Below are 24868 nucleotides of genomic sequence, written 5' to 3'. Positions count from 1 at the left end.
ATGAACTACTTTCCAATAAGAGAGAAGGTACAATTACCTTATCAATTTTTCTACTTTCCTCCCACTCACTTCTTTCGAGAGAAACTCCTTCTCTAGAAAGTTTCCGAATTTAGCAACAAAAAGTTTTTCCTTCAGATCTGTGATAGAAGGTGTATCCAATAGTTTCCTTTAGATATCCTATGAAGACACATTTCTCTGATTTGGGTTTGAGCTTATCAGGATGAAACTTTTTCACTTAAGCATCACAACCCAAAACTTTAAAAAACGACAACTTTGGTTTCTTGCCAAACCATAATTTAGATTGTGTCGTCTCAACGGATTTAGATGGTGCCCTTTTTAACGTGAATGCAGCTGTCTCTAATGCATAACCCCAAAACAATAGTGGTAGACCGGTAAGAGACATCATAGATTGCACTATATCCAATAAAGTACGGTTATGACGATCGGACACACCATTATGCTGTGGAGTTCCAGGTGGCATGAGTTTGTGAAACTATTCCACAATGTTTTAATTAAAGACCAAACTCGTAACTCAAATATTTGTCTCCGCGATCAGATCGTAGAAACCTTATTTTCTTGTCACGATGATTTTCCACTTCACCCTGAAATTATTTGAACTTTTCAAATATTTCAGACTTATGTTTCATCAACTAGATATACTCATATCTGCTCAAATCATCTGTGAAGGTCAGAAAATAACGATATCCGCCACGAGCCTCAACATTCATCGGACCGCATACATCTGTATGTATGATTTCCAACAAATCTGTTGCTCTCTCCATAGTACCGGAGAACGGTGTTTTTGTCATCTTACCCATAAGGCACGGTTCGCAAGTACCAAGTGATTCATAATCAAGTGGTTCCAAAAGCCCATCAGTATGGAGTTTCTTCATGCGCTTTACACCGATATGACCCAAACGGCAGTGCCACAAATAAGTTGCACTATCATTATCAACTCTGCATCTTTTGGCTTCAACACTATGAATATGTGTGTCACTACTATCGAGATTTAATAAGAATAGACCACTCTTTAAGGGTGCATGACCATAAAAGATATTACTCATATAAATAGAACAACCATTATTCTCTGATTTAAATGAATAACCGTCTCGCATCAAACAAGATCCAGATATAATGTTCATGTTTAACGCTGGCACCAAATAACAATTATTTAGATCTAATACTAATCCCGAAGGTAGATGTAGAGGTAGCGTGCCGACTGCGATCACATCGACTTTGGAACCATTTCCCACGCGCATCGTCACCTCGTCCTTAGCCAATCTTCGCTTAATCCGTAGTCCCTGTTTCGAGTTGCAAATATTAACAACAGAACCAGTATCAAATACCCAGGTGCTACTGCGAGCATTAGTAAGGTACACATCAATAACATGTATATCACATATACCTTTGTTCACCTTGCCATCCTTCTTATCTGCCAAATACTTGGGGCAGTTCCGCTTCCAGTGACCAGTCTGCTTGCAGTAGAAGCACTCTATTTCACGCTTAGGTCCAGGTTTGGGTTTCTTCTCTTGAGTAGCAACTTGCTTGCTGTTCTTTTTGAAGTTCCCCTTCTTCTTCCCTTTGCCCTTTTTCTTGAAACTAGTGGTCTTGTTGACCATCAACACTTGATGCTCCTTCTTGATTTCTACCTCCGCAGCTTTCAGCATTGCGAAGAGCTCGGGAATAGTCTTATTCATTCCTTGCATATTATAGTTCATCACGAAGCTCTTGTAGCTTGGTGGTAGTGATTGGAGAATTATGTCAATGACGCAATCATCTGGAAGATTAACTCCCAATTGAATCAAGTGATTATTATACCCAAACATTTTGAGTATATGCTCACTGACAGAACTGTTCTCCTCCATCTTGCAGCTATAGAACTTATTGGAGACTTCATATCTCTCAATCCGGGCATTTGCTTGAAATATTAACTTCAACTCCTGGAACATCTCATATGCTCCATGACGTTCAAAACGTCGTTGAAGTCCCGATTCTAAGCCGTAAAGCATGGCACACTGAACTATCGAGTAGTCATCAGCTTTGCTCTGCCAGACGTTCATAACATCTGGTGTTGCTCCAGCAGTAGGCCTGGCACCCAGCGGTGCTTCCAGGACGTAATTCTTCTGTGCAGCAATGAGGATAATCCTCAAGTTACGGACCCAGTCCGTGTAATTGCTACCATCATCTTTCAACTTTGCTTTCTCAAGGAACGCATTAAAACTCAACGGAACAATAGCACGGGCCATCTATCTACAATCGAACATAAACAAGTAAGATACTATCAGGTACTAAGTTCATGATAAATTTAGGTTCAATTAATCATATTACTAAAGAACTCCCACTTAGATAGACATCCCTCTAATCCTCTAAGTGATTACGTGATCCAAATCAACTAAACCATGTCTGATCATCACGTGAGATGGAGCAGTTTCATTGGTGAACATCGCTATGTTGATCATATCTACTATATGATTCACGCTCGACCTTTCGGTCTCTGTGTTCCGAGGCCATATCTGTATATGCTTGGCTCGTCAAGTATAACCTGAGTATTCCGCGTGTGCAACTGTTTTGCAGCCGTTGTATTTGAACGTAGAGCCTATCACACCCGATCATCACGTGGTGTCTCAGCACGAAGAACTTTCACAACGGTGCATACTCAGGGAAAACACTTCTTGATAATTAGTGAGAGATCATCTTAAAATGCTACCGTCAATCAAAGCAAGATAAGATGCATAAAAGATAAACATCACATGCAATCAATATAAGTGATATGATATGGCCATCATCATCGTGTGCTTGTGATCTCCATCTTCGAAGCACCGTCGTGATCACCATCGTCACCGGCGCGACACATTGATCACCATCGTAGCATCGTTGTCGTCTCGCCAATCTTATGCTTCCACAACTACCGCTACCGTTTAGTGATAAAGTAAAGCATTACAGCGCAATTGCATTGCATACAATAAAGCGACAACCATATGGCTCCTGCCAGTTGCCGATAACTTGGTTACAAAACATGATCATCTCATACAATAAAATTTAGCATCATGTCTTGACCATATCACATCACAACATGCCCTGCAAAAACAAGTTAGACGTCCTCTACTTTGTTGTTGCAAGTTTTACGTGGCTGCTACGGGCTTAAGCAAGAACCAATCTTACCTACGCATCAAAACCACAATGATAGTTTGTCAGGTTGGTGCTGTTTTAACCTTCACAAGGACCGGGCGTAGCCACACTCGGTTCAACTAAAGTTGGAGAAACTGTCACCCGCTAGCCACCTTTGTGCAAAGCACGTCGGGAGAACCGGTCTCACGTAAGCGTACGCGTAATGTCGGTCCGGACCGCTTCGTCCAACAATACCGCCGAACCAAAGTATGACATGCTGGTAAGCAGTATGACTTATATCGCCCACAACTCACTTGTGTTCTACTCGTGCATATAGCATCAACACATAAAACCTAGGCTCGGATGCCACTGTTGGGGAACGTAGTAATTTCAAAAAAATTCCTACGCACACTCAAGATCATGGTGATGCATAGCAACGAGAGGGGAGAGTGTGATCTACGTACCCTTGTAGACTGACAGCAGAAGCGTTAGCACAATGCGGTTGATGTAGTCGTACGTCTTCACGGCCCGACCGATCAAGCACCAAAACTACGGCACCTCCGAGTTCTAGCACACGTTCAGCTCGATGACGATCCCCGGACTACAATCCAGCAAAGTGTCGGGGAAGAGTTCCTTCAGCACGACGGCGTGGTGACGATCTTGATGTTCTACCGTCGCAGGGCTTCGCCTAAGCACCGCTACAATATTATCGAGGATTATGGTGGAAGGGGGCACCGCACACGGCTAAGAATATGATCACGTGGATCAACTTGTGTCCCTATGGGGTGCCCCCTGCCCCCGTATATAAAGGAGTGGAGGAGGGGAGGGCCAGCCCTCTCTATGGCGCGCCCTAGGGGAGTCCTACTCCCACCGGGAGTAGGATTCCCCCTTTCCTAGTCCAACTAGGAGTCCTTCCATGTAGTAGGAGTAGGAGACAAGGAAGGGGAAGAGGGAAGAGAAGGAAGGAGGGGGCGCAGCCCCTCCCCCTAGTCCAATTCGGACTAGGCGTTGGGGGGCGCGCGGCCTGCCTCTCCCTCTCCCCTAAAGCGCAATAAGGCCCATATACTTCTTCTCCCATATTATCGTAACTCCCTGGTACTCCGAAAAATACCCGAACCACTCGGAACCTTTCCGATGTCCGAATATAGTCGTCCAATATATCGATCTTTACGTCTCGACCATTTCGAGACTCCTCATCATGTCCCCGATCTCATCCAGGACTCCGAACTCCTTCGGTACATCAAAACTCATAAACTCATAATATAACTATCATCGAAACCTTAAGCGTGCGGACCCTACGGGTTCGAGAACAATGTAGACATGACCGAGACACGTCTCCGGTCAATAACCAATAGTGGAACCTGGATGCTCATATTAGCTCCTACATATTCTACGAAGATCTTTATCGGTCAGACCGCATAACAACATATGTTGTTCCCTTTGTCATCGGTATGTTACTTGCCCGAGATTCGATCGTCAGTATCTCAATACCTAGTTCAATCTCGTTACCGGCAAGTCTCTTTACTCATTCCGTAATACATCATCTCGAAACTAACTCATTAGTTGCAATGCTTGCAAGGCTTATGTGATGTGCATTACCGAGAGGGCCCAGAGATACCTCTCCGACAGTCGAAGTGACAAATCCTAATCTCGAAATACGCCAACCCAACATGTACCTTTGGAGACACCTGTAGAGCTCCTTTATAATCACCCAGTTACGTTGTGACGTTTGGTAGCACACAAAGTGTTCCTCCGGTAAACGGGAGTTGCATAATCTCATAGTCGTAGGAACATGTATAGGTCATGAAGAAAGCAATAGCAACATACTAAACGATCGAGTGCTAAGCTAATGGAATGGGTCAAGTCAATCACATCATTCTCCTAATGATGTGATCTCGTTAATCAAATAACAACTCTTTGTCTATGGTTAGGAAACATAACCATCTTTGATTAACGAGCTAGTCAAGTAGAGGCATACTAGTGACACTCTGTTTGTCTATGTATTCACACATGTATTATGTTTCCGGTTAATACAATTCTAGCATGAATAATAAACATTTATCATGAAATAAGGAAATAAATAATAACTTTATTATTGCCTCTAGGGCATATTTCCTTCACTAACTACCGTATCTTTGTAACTTATCCTTGGCTATATAACACGCAACGCGTCCCTGCCAGAGGCATACGCTTCCACGCAATCTTTCATAACCATAGTGTATCTACCTTGCATGTCTAGTTGTGCACTATAGTATATGTATGTGGGCATGAACGGAGCTAGATGAGTACATGGGTGTATAAATGTACACCCGTCATTTATTGGTATTTTTATGATAAAGAGAAATAAAGATGCAAAGTAAAATAAATGGCAATAGAAATAGCTAAGTGTTGGAATATTAATATGATGGAAGATAGACCTCGGGGCCATAGGTTTCACTAGTGGCTTCTCTCAAGAGCATAAGTATTACGGTGGGTAAACGAATTATTGTCGAGCAATTGATAGAATTGAGCATAGTTATGAGAATATCTAGGTATGATCATGTATATAGGCATCACGTCCGCGACAAGTAGACCGAAACGATTCTGCATCTACTACTATTACTCCACATATCGACCGCTATCCAGTATGCATCTAGAGTATTAAGTTCATAAGAACAGAGTAATGCTTTAAGTAAGATGACATGATGTAGAGGGATAAACTCATGCAATATGATATAAACCCCATCTTTTTATCCTCGATGGCAACAATACAATACGTGCCTTGCTGCCCCTGCTGTCACTGGGAAAGGACACCGCAAGATTGAACCAAAAGCTAAGCACTTCTCCCATTGCAAGAAAGATCAATCTAGTAGGCCAGACCAAACTGATAATTCGAAGAGACTTGCAAAGATAAACCAATTATACATAAAAGAATTCAGAGAAGAATCAAATATTGTTCATAGATAAGCTTGATCATAAACCCACAATTCATCGGATCTCGACAAACACACCGCAAAAGAAGATTACATCGAATAGATCTCCAAGAAGATCGAGGAGAACTTTGTATTGAGATCCAAAGAGAGAGAAGAAGCCATCTATCTAATAACTATGGACCCAAAGGTTTGAAATAAAATACTCACACATCACCGGAGAGGCCATGGAGTTGATGTAGAGGCCCTCCATGATCAATGCCACCTCCGGCGGAGCTCCGGAAAAGGCCCCGAGATGGGATCTCTCGGGTACGGAAGGTTGCGACGGTGGAATTAGCTTTTTGTGGTGCTCCTGGATGTTTCCGGGTGGACTTATATAGGAGGAAGAAGTAGGTCGGTGGAGCAACGAGGGGCCTTCGAGGGTGGAGGGCGCGCCCCCCTACCTCGTGGCCTCCTCTGTCGTTTCTTGGCTCCCACTCCAAGTCTCCTGAATCACGTTTGTTGAGAAAATCACATTCCCGAAGGTTTCATTCCGTTTGGACTTCGTGTGATATTTCTTTTCTGCGAAACACTGAAATAGGCAAAAAAACAGCAATTTGGGTTGGGCCTCCAGTTAATAGGTTAGTCCCAAAAATGATATAAAAGTGTAAAATAAAACCCATTAACATCCAAAACAGATAATATAATAGTATGGAGCAATCAAAAATTATAGATACATTGGAGACGTATCAATGAACACATATGCAATTAGGCTGTATCCTATGACATGCAGGCGTGCGCCCAGCTGTGTAAAATGGAAACAAATGAGGAGAGCGCTCTTGTTCAGCGAGGAGAATGGTGTAGTGGAATCATCTGATCTGTTTTACTTCACAGCACGCCAGCATGGCTCTGGCTTTTTTTTTCGAAACGGACGCAAAAGATTTGCCTCATCGATTAATTAAGGAGAAGAGAATTGCCCAGTTAATTAACGGAAAACCGGGCGAAAACCGATACAGACCAACCACACGTGGACTACTCACACAACATGCAACCCATAAGCACATGATCGCCTGACAACCATACCCAACACCTAATGTCCACCAGCCCCCACACTGCTCGGCCGAAGACCACATGCACCACCAAATCCACGAAGACAAGTCAGACCATAAGGACAACCCAAGAGACTGATAACCATCCTTCAAGCAGCTGCGGACGCCTTTCCTGTGGCATCACTTTTCTTCCCTTTGCTCCTGAGAGCCTCCTCCACTATCGCCTTGCCAGATCCAGGGCTCACCCTCTCCAAATGTTTGAGCAAGCTGTGAAGCTCTATCTCGAATAGAATCTCATTGACCTTGTCACGCACAGAAACCTGCCCAACGGTCACCTGCGGGCGGGTGACTGCAACATCGGATCCTCCACGCTCCACAGAGGCGAGCAGCTGGTTGGACTCCGAAGGGTCGGGCGCCAACATACCAACCGCCTCAACATCATCAGTCATAGGCACCACTGACATGATGGACTCAGACGTCTCCAGTTGCTCACATGATATAGCCTCAGAGTTAGGTGCCAACACACCTGTCGCATCAACCTCGCCACTCAAAGACACCACATGCCCAATGGTCATAGATGAGGCAGTGATAGAACCAACCAAGTCTCCACTATCTGCAAGGGCGGGCGGCTGACGGGACTCTGGCGGTGGAAGTGAGGGTGTCATGGCCACCGCCAAGGACTCCAAAGCGCTCAGCTCCATCGGTAACACAATAGATGATTCCCCACAAAGCTCCTGTAACTCAGGCATAATCTGTAGAATTGGAGCTACGACCTCGCTGATAACCGCACTCCCATGAACAATCGTTGTCACATCCAGAGCACGAGGAGAAAAATCTCCAAAGAAACATTCAGCATCCTCATCAACGGAAACAACCTGGAGGTCATGCAGCAAAGGCACAACCGATGCAACCTCAAGCTTGGCAAGAGCGTCGCGAAGCTCAATGCGGAGTAGCTCAACCTCCTGAAGGAGCTCCATGCGCAGCAGGGCAAGTTGTGACTCCAAAGCAGATACCAAAGATGGGTTGACACTGGAATCCTTGCAACACCCATGTTGGGACCTTGGCGGCACCGACACACACAGTGACGAGTGATCTACAACCTCAGCCCAACTCCTAGTCAGCGGAGGACAAGGCTGGACGGGCGGGGAGCGGCTCTGCTGGCGAGGAGCGCAAGCGACCGGAGAGCCACCGCAAGTGACTGAAGAGTGAGCACGACAAAACCTTTCCCGATGACCAGCGCGACGACAACGAATGCATCTGAATGGCTCACGGCATGCACTGACTTGGTGGTCATCTCTTCCGTCAAAGGTGGTCGACCTGAGGCTAAGTGTTTCGATCTCGGGATCCGTCATCTAGTACCGGCTGCGAGTCGGGGAGACATATTTGCCGGTGAAAACTGAGCCGACGGCGGGCGATGGTGGTGTTCCGCGTCGTTACCTTGATTAAGGCATCGTCATGTGACTACCGTCGACCCACTCGTACTACTCCTGGGGAAACCCTAGGATCTGATCTTCCAGATCGGAAGATGGCGGCATTGTGGTGTCGTTTCTCTCTCAGGAGCATTGTTTGTGGAGCAGCGCTGGAAGATAGAGGCAGGAGGTGGTGCAGCTTCGTCTTGCACAGAGCTTCAGTGGAAATGTCAAGTCATGTCTGGCTGGCCGACAGGTGCTATGCTTTGTTATGCCTGTTCGGCAAGTGCTACGCACGACAGATTTTTCAAAGACTTCAAGCTGTGTCGGCTGGTGGTACTTGGCGGCATGATGCTGAGGTTTACCACGGCAGCGACCGTGACGTGCTCAGCAGTTCGCGCGCAGGGAGGTGATGCCGTTTGGCGCCGTGGTGGCATCGACGGTAGCTAGACCGGGAAAGATTGATGCGTCAGTACAACTCTGAAGATGGAGTGGTGGCAGTTGGCGGCGGCGGCGTCTGAGAGCGCGGCGGACCAGTGTGTGCCCCATACCCAGCAAGTGGCTTGGTTGGGGCATCAGGTCTTAGATGTTAGGTTTGACTGTGAGGTCTATTTGGTATTAGGCCCAGACTATCAGCATCCCTGCATCAACTGGATAGGAGTAGCGACAGTTGTTGTCTAGACGGTGGCTTCAGACTTACTGTTGTATTTCTTTATAAGGTCTTTGTGAATAATTAATAAAGTGGCTGCAATGCATCGCCCAGATACAGAGGCCAGGGATCCTCCTCCTTTTCTAAAAAAACTTTGAATTATCTTAGGGGAGCCATGGAGGTGAGTTCATTGTCCTTTCGTTGCATCTAGGCCCATTCATAGTTGCTTCATTAAAACTTGAATTTTTTTACGGGAAAGTTATCAAGCTAAGTATGTATCTTCTTGACTACATTAATTAAAACTAGGGGTTTGGGCGCGCCTCTTGAGGGGCAGCTGGGTGGTGCCAGCTAGTGGGTGCACCTTTCACATACATTTTTGTTCTGGTTAGCATGTATGATGTTGCTATTAATTAAGCAACTGACATTTGAAGCAGAGAATAGGAGTAGAAATTAATAGATATATATAGAAGAGTGCCATTATGGATCAGGTGGATGTAAACCACATGACTGAGAATAGTAGAGTTTACATAGGCAACAACATAGCTTTCGGATATTCAAAAGCATGAGATAGCAGGGTCCAAAAGTAAACCATCGGTTAATCTCGAGCATAATTCAGTGTACTGTGCTAGATTATATTCACACATGAACTGTGGTGTCTTCGATGGTGGATCTAGAGGCAGTGCACGGTGAGAACACGCAGCGCTTTGAAGTGACCCTAAAATGGAAAGCACAGATGTCTCCTTCGCGAATGTTGGCACGGCGACAAAACTCAGACCATCTGGTGGTTATAGTGGCCCTCTTGTCGGTTCCTAGCATAATGCGACATTCGATGCGGAGACGGGCATCTGCAAGTCTGACCATGAGTGTGTCATTGTTCGGATCAATGTAGTCCAGCAGGTTGTCTTTGGTATATTGTATCTGAAATTAATGTTACAAGAAAGCATGTGATTTAGATGAATGCAGATTGTTGTGTGATATGGAAGATAAGAGTGTTTTTGTGTACCATGTCGTGGCCTGGCTTAGCAAATGTTTTATTGATTGTGCACATGTAGTACTTGATGTCTGGCTCCTTGTGCCAGAACATAGCAAAGAGAGCGTCTACCTGGTGTTCATAGAGCTTAACCTCATTACCCCTATAATAATGATCTTCAAGCTCTCCGAAGTACTGGATCCCACAAGGTGTTCCTACAATCAGTTCAATGTAGGTGAGAAGCAAGTTATGTACCGTTTGCAGGAGCTGTAAGTGTGATTGTTTATTTCGGAAAAGAAATTTAAGCTATATAACAGCGTAGGTGGGGCGTAGACATGAAGTCATATAAGTTAGGTGAAAATTAATTTTCGAAATGAGACAGGTGGAAGTTCTGAAATACATGAGATGATGAAAGCAATTTGTAAAGCCTTACATGCTGAAAGTAAACAGTACAAAAGAAAAGAAACATTGAATAAGCAAAAGTAGAAGAGAGCAATGAGTAGCAAAGGAAATAAATGTTGATCTAGCAGGTGTAGTGAATAGTTGAAGGCAGTCGATAAAGAAGTATGGTGATACATGGTAGATTATGATCCTGTGAGAAATAAGGCATGTGCTCACCGTGGATGATGTACTCTGGATGGTCATTCTCTTCACTCTGTTCATTGTGATACAATATAGCGTTGGAAATATGAAATGTGATTTTTCCCACTGGAAATTGTGAAGCATAAGAATGAAGCTATTTACTTCAGAAAAAGAGTAAAACGGAAAGCGGCAGTGATGAATCTGAAACATATTTTGTCACTTATAAAATTTAGCAGAAAGGTATCGTGCTATGTTGTCTGAAATAGGCATCAAAAGATAAATTTCAGAAATGAGAAACAACAGCAATAGCTTAAGAAAAGAAGTACTAGTCACATATAATAATGTTTCACTGCAGCCTCTTAACTAATCGTGAAATGATTCATCATAAACATCGGATCCATGTTGCTCGAGGCGCTCGTGAGCACCGTGTGTATCTGCCAGCGAAATCCGCTGAACATGAACTATCACATTCAATTCCTGGAACATGAGTTCATACTCTTAACTGAATGAAAAGAATAAGAGGCTGTTTGGATTCTGCCGATGCCCGCCCCACCAACCATGGGCTAGCCAAAAAATTGGTGGACGTTTCGGCCGCCCCCACTTTGCCAATGATTTGGCGGAGAACTGAACGCAGAGGGCTGACGAGCGGTGAGCGAGCCAATTTATCTGTGCCAATCGAAACAAACGCCCATCGCTTGGGCAACGCTGATTATTTGGTTGGGCAAGTATAGGAACCAATCCAAACAGATCCTAATCTATTATCTATCTATTAATATCTATTAATCTATTAATCTATTAATATATAAAAAGTAATTGATGGGGTCATTAGAAGAAAGAGAAATATGCTAGAAAATCCCACAAAAATCAGAAACATCTGATCATTAATTTAAAAACCTTTTTTAATTAAAAAAAATCATGACCCTTAGATCTACGTAAACTGGTGGACCCAAAGAAAATAACATAGCCGTCACATATCAATTAGTCACGTACACTTCCTTTCAAAAAAGAAAAAAAAAACAACCAGGTGCAAATCCCACGTCTCATGCCCTTTATCCAAAAAAGAAAGCAAAAAGAGGAATGCCCTCACGTATTGATCAGGCACGCACACACAATCCTTTCAAAAGAAAAAAAGCACATAGACATCTCACGTCCCACACCCTTAATAATATACAAAAAAAAACATCACAATCGATCAAAATGCGCACGTCCCATGTCGAACACGTACGTATAATGTCTTTTTTTGCGGGTATATTTTTTTGAGATTGATGGGGTCATTACAAAAGGGAGAAATATGTTAGAAAATTCAACAAAAAACAGAAACATCTGACCATTGATTTAAAGACCTTTTTTTAATTAAAAATCATGGCCTTTTTCTAATTAAAAAATCATGGCCATTAAATCTTCATAAACTGGTGGACCCAAAGAAAATAACGTAGCAGTCACATATCAATTAGGCATGTACACTTCCTTTAAAAAAAGAAAAAAAAAACATCACAATCCATCAAGCATGCACACGTCCCATGTCGCACACGTACGTATAATGTCCTTTTTGCGGGTATGTTTTGTGAGTACATACAATGTCCTTAATCCATGAAAGAAAAATAAAATAAAGGTACGCATATGGATGTGTAACTCTAAGCATCTTCATCGTAGAGTCTGTCATTTCATCTCACTTCCCACTAATCTCGCACGTATCATTCATTTCTTCAAGGACACATGTTCGGGGGAGACAAATGGGCCACATGCACGTTTCAAGACCGAAGGAGAACATCACATCATAGGCTACGTTAAGCAGATGCAAGCATGGTTTCTTCACGAGAGAATTACAGTCTACTCGTATTTTGTTATTTCCAATGCATATCTTCCACCTTTTTAAGACCATATCAGCCCAATCTTTAGGTTATGGTCTAGCATATCATTCTCAGTGCAGACTACCGGGTGACTGGCTGCATAGGCGCATTACATCGTCCTGATGATCCACATTTAATGCTCTTGACACACGATGGTCCATCACAGGACCCTTGCATTGATTTCTGTCGCCATCCCAAAGAATAAATTGATAGAGCACTCAACATGTAGGAATAACATTGACCTCCTTGGTGCATGTTCGACAATACACATATGTACTTGTGCGTAGGCACTTGACTCGAGCTATATATTGATCAAAGGCAAGTTTTACTACAGTCACACCAGACCAATAAACTTTGAATTCGGAAATCTAATTCAGAAATACTATTAGTAAACTAGGACTTCAGAAGTTATACATGCGTTAACATTTATTCTTCCATGAAGGGTTGACATTGGATTTTATAATAATAATAATAATAATAATAATAATAATAATAATAATAATAATAATAATAATAATAATGCACAACTAAGAAATGTGTATAGACATACCACATATAAGAAACTCAAACATAAAATATAATGCACAACTAAAAGACACATTGGCCCTCACAAATGTGGGGCATCACATTCAGTACAAAAAAAGTTGCTGCAAAATAAATTTATATTTTCATACATGTATACATTATGCGATGAAAACAAATAGTATTATATAGCCACAAAAATAAAAGTATCTTTAATTTCATAAATTACTATTACTGTAACAAATGTAATGCTACTAACTTTGTTTCTCAAAGAAATTATATACGATGGTCAGACACTCTTAGAACAGTTGTTATTAAGCTTTTTTTTTTCCTTTCACACTTCCCCTCGACTATACATCCGTTACATGTAAATGTTCTGTCATTGTGGCCATAAATGCATTCAAGGCATGGTTATGGTTGTAAACTTTTATCTTATACAACTTCTACACGACAACACGACACTAAATACCACCCTTCTGAAAATCAATTATTTGATTTTCTATCCAGCACATGCACGTGCGACAACATAATAATGATATAAGAATTATACAGCAGGGACAATGACTATTCAAGAAATCAAACTGTAAGGAGTTTACTATTACTTAACTATATAGATCAAATTAGATATTAGTTGTGTAATTATTTTTAAATAGTGCACCCTTCATATATGGCAAAAACATTAAAATAGTGATTTTGTGGAATATTCACTCCCAAACATCCTATGATAATTAAACCTTTCTCTTTGATCTAACAAAAAATACATTATATGTTCTCCATCTTAGTTCCTTTATAACAATAAAGCAAAACAATTTGTTGCTGCTGATTCGATTTAGCAGTATGGTATAGCGAAGTATTATAAAATATCAAGTAAAATTAATATGTACGAAAATATAAACCGATGCACCTTAGTATAGACGTACAATGCCCTATATACCAAGAATAAGAAGTGTGGAACTATCCAAATAACTAGCAAAACACCACATACTAGGTATGTCTTGCTCATCTCCTTGCTCCTGATAATAACCATCTTCATACCAGAGAACCTTCGAATTTCTGCTCCTTGCAGATACATCTAAAGCACGTACTTATAAAAAACTGAAAAAATAAATCAGGAACACATAATTACAATTGTCAATAATCTAAAAGAAATACCAGCTCTTTCATACCAAAGAAAATATTATTATTAATGATTAGACGGACTGATAAGCTAACCTCAGGTAATGCTGCGACGTTCTTACTCCTTCGACTTCGCATAAATAATATTTAGTCCCGCCTTCAAGACTTTGCCCCCCAAATGTTTTTAACTATTATGGTCATCTTTTTGAAGACCAAAGGGGGTTGATAGGGACATGCTATTAATTGAATATTTGGGATAATAAAGGAAAGGGCCTTTTCACAAATTACTATCTCTCCTATCTATATCATAAATTTGACGGCCAACATATGCACCAAACACTACTAGAAAAAGGCCTACTAATGGCACACCTAATTTGGCCATTAATGGCGCATTAGTGGTGCGCCATTAGTAGCACGCCATTAGTATATTTTACTAATGGCGCACCACTAGTGCGCCATTAGTATCTGGTATACTAATGGCGCACCTCAGATGCGCCATTAGTATATACAATAGTGCGCCATTAGTATGCCTCCCAGGGGGCCATGTATACCCAGGTGCTTGGCATACTAATGGCGCACGACAACAGGATGCGCCATTAGTAACTTCGGCATACTAATGGCGCACTGTTTAATGATGCGCCATTAGTATCCTTTGGCATACTAATGGCGCACTATGATGTGATGCACCATTAGTATGAATATTAGGTTTTTTTTATTTTTTTATTTTCTGTTTTTTGCATAGGTTACAAAATGTATAATTGGACAAAATATAGACAGCACACATCAACAACAGATTCATCGAATACAATAGAAGATTAGTCTCTGAATACAATTCATCATTTTAGTCTCCGAATACAATTCATCATATTAGTCTCCGAATTGAAAAGACCGAACAAAGATAGAACATTATATTACAAGTCTCGAGACCGCGAGTTTGTCTTCACATTACAAGTCGATATCGATCATCTAAACTACCATCACATAGAAGAGAGCTGCGGTCATCACGATGAGCATCATCACGATGAAATTCGTCTTCATCCGGTTCCTCCAACGCTCCCTCCCCTCTCCCGCTAGATAGCGGGCGTATCTAGATTCGGCCTCGGCCCTAGTGGCGTACCCTTTGTAACTGTTACCGCTGAATCGGTGAACCTGTCTCCGACACTCCTCCCAGTCGCCGTAGACTCCGGGAACCTTACCCTTGTACACGACATACCACGGCATCGCTATGCAGTAGCCAAACGAAACGTTAGTACCAATTCACAGACAATACATAATCAATATATAAGTATGCAACAGAACGATCAGAAGAGAAAAGCAAGACATTAATAGCATCGATTACATATAAGTTGAACGACTCTCGAAACCAAAGAGACATACTACAAGTTCATTAAAGTTTAATTACAACATTAGCCAATCGATGTTTCAGAACTAGACACAGCATCACTGCTTTCGACTCGACTCAAGGGACCGGAGCGTGGATGAAGCCGCCGTCTATCGTGGGAGTCATGAAACAACGTGCGTTGTCAGCCTACATTTGTAGGATTGTGTCGATGTCACTGTTGGACGGTTGATTTCTGAGGTAGAACTGCCCCGCGGTACGAAGGACATCTTGATGAATGATTTCCGCAAACTCCGACTGGATGCGAAAGAATTCTTGTCTGATGTCCGCGTCCTGGATTGCCGACACGCTCGCGGCCCAATCTTTGAGTCTACTCGGTAGCAGAAGTTGATGATGGTCCCGTACGATCGCCCGCATGTGATGGATGGCGTAGTAGGCACCCTTCTGACCGCCAGGCGATTGCTTGACGCAGCAGAACGTCGTATTGTGGGAGAACACGTGCTTGCCGTACTTACGAATAGGCCTGGTGAAGGTGCCTCCAGATTTGACGTAGCCGGGGAGAACATCATCAAGAACCTTCTTGACATTTGTGTAGTCTACGTTCGACTGACGGTCCGGGTCGAAATACGTGGCCATGGAATATTTGGGGCTTAGGAGGATGAGCGTGCAACGTGTGTCACTGCAGAAAACACGGAATGTTAAAAGAAAAACGATCGAAATCTAAGAATTCATATGTTACGGGGCGGTTGAGGGGAGGACTTACTCGGGAAAGTAAGGCACGAGGAAGTTATCCTTATCTTGGTTTGCCAGAATGACGCCTTCGAGGTAAGAACTCGCGACTTGCCGGTCCCCAGCGCTGCCCAAGATCTTGGCACGCATGTACAAGGGGTCGACTATCACGATGTCCGGGGTCTTGTCGCGAATGATCCGCATCTCCATACTCAGCGAAAATAGCCGAACGAAGGTGCAGTGCAGCGGATGAAGGTTCAACATAGCGTGGATGTCATCAAACCGCAGGACGATCGTACCCCCGATGGAGTTATCCACAAAGCCCTTGCCCTCTGGCACCTTGGCCGCGAAAACCGGGTATGCCACATCCTTCTCTCCGAGACGCCGCTTCTCCAAAGAAAGAACACTGTCATGCAGACTCCGCATAGCACCGGTTGCAGCATCGAGCATATTTCTCGGTAGCATCGGCCTACCCGCCACATGCACCCTCCTCGAGATATCCTCAGGTGAAGGTGGCCCGTCCTGAGCACGGATCGTACTCGGTGCCGGCTGGCCCGCACCCTTGTTAGTCTTTCTTTTGCGTGCCTTCTTCTTCTCCTGTAATGGGACCGAGTTCTGCTCACAGACCGCCTTCTTGAGTGTGTTGGGGCTGATCATATTTCGCACCTCGCCTATCTGAGGCTCGGTGAAGTCGGCAGCTGGAGGCGTCTCCTGAGAGCTGAACTGCAGACGACGCCTGTTGCAACTTGGCTTCTCCGCGGTACCAGCTAGATCGCGCACGTCTTTTGTTGGGTTGGGTTCTTGAGAAGGAGGCCCCATGAAGTCGCTACCGTACCCATGATCGGCAAAGTACTGATCGACGTTGGCAAATGTATCGTCGTCGTCGTCATTCTGATCATGTGCCATATGCATGTTTGGATCCAGTGGCATAGGGATGTCCGGCACGTTGCGGCGGTCTTGCCATGGGGCCGACTTGGCGCCGGCACGACTGGCGGTGTTGTCTTTGGGGTGGTGTCCCCCGCCCCCAAACGAATCTGGCTCTTCGGCCAAAGCAGGGGCCAGCTCAGGCAGGCGCTGAGGGTCATCACGTCATCATCGTCGGCCCCGACGGGTCGAATCGGAGGTAACAACTCGTCGCAGCCTGGCAGCACCCGAACTAGTTGAACCCTAAACAAGTTGGGTGGCATCTGGGTACCGTGGAACAAGGGGTTGCCCGGTTGAACGATTTTTCCCTTGGTGACATCGACCAACTCGTTGTTCACGAAGTGCAGGAGAGTGCACGGAACGTCGGCGGCGCCCTGCGAAAACATTTAGGGCGTCAGGGATGCCCAGTCAAAGGCAAGGAGATGAAGTCCTCGGCCGAGAGAGGCTTAATTAGTTACCGTGATTGATGGCGTCGAGCTCGGCTAATGTCGAGGCACCACCAACGGCGGGCGTGCAGTTGACGAAGGGGCCGCTTGCTGCAGAGGTGCCGGCCGACGTACACCCGGGTGCATTAAGCTCCCGTGCCGGCGTCGGAGACACCAATGCCGCCTCCGCCGAAGACACCAATGGCCTCGCCATCGCGTTCTGCGAGTTGCTGGCCGTGAAGCTAGGAATCGGGGGCGGCCCCTGTTGGCCGCCCGCAATCCACGCACTAATCCCCTAGATCAAGGTAGGCACAATGGCGGTGATCGTCGCTCCGAGTTGTTGTTGCACTTGCTCTTGGACAATCTCCGGAATCCGCGCCACCTGTGCCCTGAGTTCTTGAACCTCGCACGCCTGGCTTTCCGAGCTGGTCTTTTTCTCCTTTCGCCCACCAGTGTTATAGTATGACGACCATTTTGTCGACAAGCCTTTGCCGGCCACACGACCAGCTGACGTCGGCTTACTGAGCTTATCCTTGTTCTTCATTACATTCAACGCCCTATTTAGAGTGGTGTCCCAAGGGTTGCTCTTAGTCGACCCCGCGCTACTGCTTTCAGTCGCCTGCGGAAGGAATGTGAACCATTTAGAAATTTGGCTTCATTAATTAGAATGCAACCATATGGAGCTAATTACGCGGGGGTGTATTCCTTACCAGAACAAGCTCAAGCGCCCTGGTCTTGGGATCCGTGGTAAGCTCCTTTGTTTTCGGGTCCTTCTTGTACCGGGCCCTGACAAAGTTCCTGGTCTTCTTGTCACCGTATTTATCGAAGAGGGGCGGTAGGCCTTGCTCGGCACGGTCCGCCTCCTCCTTGTCCCATATAGGCTCCGCCACTCTGTAACCGCCGGGACCGAGTGTGTGTTCCCCTAAGTTCGGCTCCCGCATTTCTTTCCCCCACTTACTTGATTCGGAGCTTGCGGTGCTCGAGCAATTGATCTTGAAGTCGTTGTAGTCATCTTCGGTGATCGAAGGATTTTTCTCCTTGATCTTCTCATAACTCTCACCTTTCTCGATCATTCTTTTCACATTGCTTTTCCAAGTAGACAGGGCCGTGCTCATCTTCGTGAGGGTAGCATTGTTCACTTTATTCCCTTTGAGGCTTGTGTTTTCAAATTCAGCGGGGAACTTGTATCGTTCGTGCAGCTTCGTGAAGAGGAGGTTGCGCAAATTCCCACGGTCAGGATGCCTGAGGTTCTCGGTGTTGATCGAGACGGTGCTCCGGAGAATGCACCCGAGCTGAAGCGAGTACCCCTTGACTATTCGTTCGGGCGCCGTTGGATTCCCGTTGGAGTCCACTTCAGTAACTTCCTCCTTGAGGGTGCGGAGCACGGTCGGGCGCCGGTCCTTCCGTTGCCTCTTCGGTTGGCTGCCATCTGTGCGTGCGCCGCCATCATCAGTGGTGGCATCCTCGGCGGCACCATCAGTGGTGGCATCAGTGGGGTCATCCTCGGCGGTACCATCAGTGGTCTCAGGATCGGTGGGGAAGGCGGCGTCCTCATACAAGTGAGGTTGTTCCTCCATCTCCTGGGACAGCTCCCAGAATTTCTTGCCGCCCGAACCCCCGGCCTCATCGTTGTTGGCCATGTTTCTCTATAAATAGGAACAAAGTTTGGTCAAAAAGTTGGTTATTGTCAAGGAACATATTTAGGGTTTGTCGACACCGAGGCATCCTAAAAGCTAAGCTTTTATCATTGAGGGTTTTTCGACGCCGAGGCACCCTAAAAGCCTAAGCTTTCATCATTTCGGTTTTTATCGACACCGAGGCACCCTAAAAGCCATGCATTAGTTACAAGTACGCCGGGGCACTTGATCCTACTTAATTAACTACTAAGATACCCCGGCCCATGCATTAGTCACAAGTACCACATATGTCCTATTTTTAGCAAAGTCATGCTAAAATTCACGGAAAATTTCAGCATGACCTTTGCTGAAAATAGGACATATGGAGTACCCGAATTTGCCGGAACGGAAGTTAATCGACATTCCAGCAAACTCAAGGGCCTCTCGGGTGGACAAGGCAAAAAAGGACACGATGGTCGGAGACATGACCTTTGCCTAACAGTTCTGAACTCCTGCCAAAACTGAACACAACACTGCATAACAATTCCGAACTTCTGCCAAAGCATCTTGCCAGCTAGTAGACCAGCTAGTAGACCATCATTTGTCAGGCCAAATTGAGGCCAAACAGAAAACCAATGTGGCCATGGCACAAAGTCCATGACCCAGAACAGGAGACATCTGAAACTATACAACTATACAAGCCTACACTAGTATTACCACAGTATATATATATATATATATATATATTGCTGTGAACAATCAGGCCAAAGCACATCCAAAGCACAATATGCAGGACAGATAGGCCATCAATATTTCCTCTATGCAAATACAATGGTAGCATCCAGAGGGCAACAACCTTGTACTACTACTTGACACAATCAGCACATCCATATCAAAATTAGTTCTAGCATATATAAGCAGTACCACATAGCAAATTCATAGGAAAACATCATACATTAGCAGCAGTTCATAGCAAAACTAGATGAATGTTTGGCCTATTGATAAAAATCAGCTAGGTTTGCTTGGAATCAAAAAGCCCCAAAGTAGAACCCTCAGCATTATTAGATAGAACCAACAATTGAACCAACAAACCTTTCTTTCTCTGCTTCCCCTTCTCACTCCACCTCCAGCCTACTTCTTCCGGTCTGGCTTCACCCGCTCCGCCTGCTTGTCCCCCTTCCAAGTTCCAAGTACCAACAAGATGGAAACGAGGCCGCGATCAGTGCTCTGCAATTATAGAAACTATCAGGGATCGCATGCCGAGCAGAGAGCCAAGATCCTACACAGCAACAAACCAGCTAAACTAGCATTCCACTACTATCCACTAGATTGGATATTCAGTCACAACTGCTACATTTTCAGTTTTTTGAACAACAGATAACATCCTAGAAGATCCCATTTAGTAATCCTATAGCAATAAAAACACCAGAAGCCGAGCAAGGATACTTAGATGGAAATATTGCAATTTATTGCACTGAAATGTTGATCAAATGGCAGGCAAATTTATAACAACAGCAAGAACAGCAAGACTTGGAGAAGCAAAAATATTGGTCAAATTCTCCAAACAGAACCTCCAATCCTACTTAAAATATTGGTCAAATTCGAAGATCCCACCCATCTCTCTACGAACAGCAAGAACTTGGAGAAGCAAAAGGCTTTTCCTAGAGCCAAGACCCAAGAACGCACAAAGAAAGACTTTTGACCAAGAACGACAGCCAGACGCACGACTTGGAGAACCCGATGACAGGGAACCCTGCGCTTCTTGCGCAAAGAAAGCAAATTAGCAACAAAACCCCGGGCTCCTGTTGCCACCAACAAGAGCAGATGCAAGTACGAAATTCAATAACTACACCAATTGGAAAGGAGGCCAATGCTACAGCCCCCCTACACCAATTTTTTTAACCGCAAGAAATTTGTTTAACCAGGTCCTTGTGTTGACGGGCAGACCAACGGGGTTTTCGATGCCTAGATAATTCGTGCAGTAGGAGATGCACTCTTCGGTTAGAAAGCCCCTGGCTATGCTTCCCTCTGGACGTGACATGTTGCGAACGTATCCTTTGATGACACCATTCATCCTTTCGAACGGCATCATGCTGTGCAGGAACGTCGTCCCGAGTTGGATGATATCGTCCACGATATGGACCAGCAAATGCACCATAACGTCGAAGAATGCGGGCGGGAAGTACATCTCAAGCTCGCATAGTATCACCATGATCTCTTCCTGTAGCCTTCTGAGTTGCCTCACGCCAACAGATTTCCGAGAGATGACGTCGAAAAAGTTGCATAGGCCAAATAGGGTTTCACGGACGTGCGCGTCCATGATCCCACGGATTGCAACTGGAAGTATCTGCGTCATCAGCATGTGACAGTCGTGAGACTTCATCCCGCTGAACTTCTGCTTCGCTGGGTCTAGGTATCTGCTTATCTTCCCCACGTAACCGTAAGGAAGTTTTACTCCTACGAGGCAGGTGAAAAACTGCTCGATCTCCTCTTGACTAAGAGTGAAGCACGCGGGAGGGTAGTCATTTCCGTTCTTCTTGGCCTTTTTGCCTTTGCGACGACTTTCCGTGTCCTGCTTCGCCTCATCATCATCATCATCATCATCATATATAGTGTGAAGCTCCTGCCTGATGCCCATTGATTTCAAGTCTGCCCTTGCTTTCGGCCCATCTTTGGTCCTCTCTGGCATGTTGAGCAGGGTACCAAGAAGACTCTCGCACACGTTCTTCGTGATATGCATGACATCAAGGCTGTGAGGCACACGGTGGATCTTCCAGTACGGCAAGTCCCAGAAAACAGACCTCGTTTTCCATACCTTCAGCAGCGGCTCTGGCGCCTTTCGCTTCTTTCCCGGCTCTGGCGCCTTTTGCTTCTTTCCCGGCAGTGGGCAGTCTTTCCATTTTTTCAACAGCTCGTCTATTTCCTCGCCGCTCCTCGTACGCGGGTGTCCTCGGGGTTTGGTTTCACCATCGAATAGATCCTTGCGTTTTCTCCACGGGTCATCGTCGCGAAGCCACCTTCAATGTCCCATGAACACGGTTTTCAAAGACCCGGGATCTCTATCTAGCTGGCGATACGTTGTGTCATCCATGCACCTGACGCATCCAGAAAATCAATGGACCACCTGCCCCGTGACATATCCGTAACCGAGATAGTCGTGCACCGTCGTGAGCAGTGTGGCTCTCATAGGGAAATATTCTTTCTCTGCGGCGTCCCACGTATTGGCTGGCGTTTTCCACAGCGTGTCAAGCTCCTCTTTCAGCAGCCCCAGATACAGATTGATGTCGTTCCCTGGTTGTTTCGGTCCTTCAATTAGCATACTCATGTGAATGTACTTCCTCTTCATGCACAACCAGGGGGGAAGGTTGTACATCCACACAAACACAGGCCAGGTGCTATGTGTGCTTCTCTGGCTGCCAAATGGATTGACTCCATCGGTGCTCGCGCCCAGTAGATGTTCCTTGGATCGTTCCCAAATTCTAGGTCTTCGAAGTTCAACGCTTGCCACTGTCTCGTATCCTTAGGGTGACTCAGCATCTTGTCTTTTTTATCTATCTCCGGATCATTTGCGCCATCTTCTCGCTTCTTCTCCTCCCTATCCGCGTGCCAACGCAGGAGCTTTGCTACATTAGGGTCCGCGAAATACCGCTGCAGACGAGGAGTGATCGGAAAGTACCACACCACTTTTCGAGGAGCTTTCTTCCTCTTCTTGTATCGAGTGACGCTGCACACCGGACATATGGTAGACTCCGCGTGCTCGTCCCGATAAATGATGCAATTGTTCATGCACACATGGTATTTCACGTGCGGTAAATCCAGAGGACACACGATTTTCTTCGCCTCCTCCAAACTGGTCGGGCACTTATTCCCCTTGGGAAGACGTTCATGCCAGAATGACATGTTCTTGTTGAAGCATGCGTCGGTCATTTTGTGTTTTACCTTCATCTCCAGAGCCATGAGCGTTACTTTCAGGCGGGTATCCTCGGGCCTGCATCCTTCATACAATGGAGTAACCGCGTCTAACTCAAGTTGATCCATCTTGGCTTTCTCTCGGGCGGCAGCTCTTGCGTTATCCGTCTGCTTGAGAAGCAGCTCTTGAATATGAGGGTCCTGCACCCAGCCCATCGATGGTCCAGCGTCGTCTGCTCCGCCGGCATCATCATCTTCATGATCATGCCCGTCGTCTGCTCCGGCATCTTCCTCATCATCATGTCCTGCATCTTCTACATGATGACTGTGTACAGCATCACCGTCGTGATCATCTCCTGGGGATTCTTCGTCTTCTCGCCCGCCCGAGCCGCGGTGGTTGTCTTGCTGCCCTTCCTCATTTCTTGCCCGGCCCCCATGGACGACTTCGTAGTCATCTTCATCACCTTGCCACCGATAGCCATCCATGAAACCACGCAAGAGCAGGTGGTCCCGCACCTGCCCGGATTCCGGGTCCGCAATAAGGCTCTTCAGCTTGCATCTTCGACACGGACATCTTATCTCCGTCTCGTTCTTTTGAAGCATCTCGGCCTTCACGGACCTCAAAAACCTATTCACGATGCCTTCGGTCATCATGCGGACCATGGTCGCCTGCGGGGTAGAGCAAAACGATATTTTAGAACCAAGAAAAAAATTGGCATGACTTTCCCTAAAAATAGGACCAAAAAGAATGCTTAATGCCAAAATTCTCGCCGAAACGGAAATGAATCAACATTCCGGCAAAATATTGGCAACTATCGCATTTCAAATACCGGTACACCTCCAAACACAAACACATATGCAACACCACGAACATACATAGATCTAGCTAGGCCATAAAGTGCATGTGCACATTGTTGTAGGGAGAACAACATAAATATAGCTTCCCCCCTTACTTACCTATCAAAACAAGGTAATTTAACCACTTAAATTGAATGAATCTATGGTGGAAATGAGGTGAAAAAGAGGAGGCACCCGAGACAAGGAGGAGGTGGAGAGAATGAAGTGGGGAGAAAGTGAGTGTGGGTAGGAGAGGCTGTCCAAAATATCTTGTTGCTGCCCACTTACTAATGGCGCACGAACTCTAAATGCGCCATTAGTAATCCAGGTTACTAATGGCGCACCTTCTGGTGGTGCGCCATTAGTAGTTTTGCAAAAAAACATACTAATGGCGCACTGTCCCACAGTGCGCCATTACTAGTTTAAACTAGTAATGGCGCACGATGGAACAGTGCGCCATTAGTAGTTTTGCAAAAAAGGGAATAAAAAATATAATAAAAAAACAACATTAGTGGCGCACTTTCCGGCGGGTGCGCCATTACTAGTTACAACTAGTAATGGCGCACTGTGTCTGGATGCGCCATTAGTATGTTTGGACAGGCGCACTAGTTAAAAAAATTGATACTAATGGCGCACCCTGGGCCAGGTGCGCCATTAGTAGTTTCAACTCTAATGGCGTATCAGAAGGTGGTGCGCCATTAGTATGTACTTTTTCTAGTAGTGAAAGCATACTAGTGTCAATCCCATCTATAGCCCTTTTTCTAGTAGTGAAAGCATACTATAGCAATGTTGATTCACAAAAAAAGAGATTAATATTGGTCCAACATTGGGCAGGTATTCGTGAAATCTTATATATGTAAATGCAATCACATTTGGTTCAACTATTGTTTAAATAAATACGATCTTATTAATAAACTTTACAACATTCTAGCCCGCACATCAAGCG

The 24868-nt window shown here is 45.1% G+C and overlaps 1 protein-coding gene across 1 annotated transcript; it reads right to left on the bottom strand.

The window, feature by feature from the left end:
* Positions 1-7194: 7194 nt before the first annotated feature.
* On the bottom strand, positions 7195-8397 carry LOC147972580 (uncharacterized). The gene has a single exon (XM_087524392.1). It carries the CDS (start codon positions 8395-8397, stop codon positions 7195-7197), a length of 1203 nt encoding a protein of 400 aa, XP_087380518.1.
* Between the last annotated feature and the right edge of the window lie 16471 nt (positions 8398-24868).

This window comes from Triticum urartu, chromosome 5A (genome assembly GCF_056163025.1).
Source record: "Triticum urartu cultivar PI428250 chromosome 5A, HENAU_Tu73, whole genome shotgun sequence".
NCBI lineage: Eukaryota > Viridiplantae > Streptophyta > Magnoliopsida > Poales > Poaceae > Triticum > Triticum urartu.
Note: the sequence above shows the minus strand (reverse complement) of the source record. Positions and strands in the feature narration are given on the sequence as shown.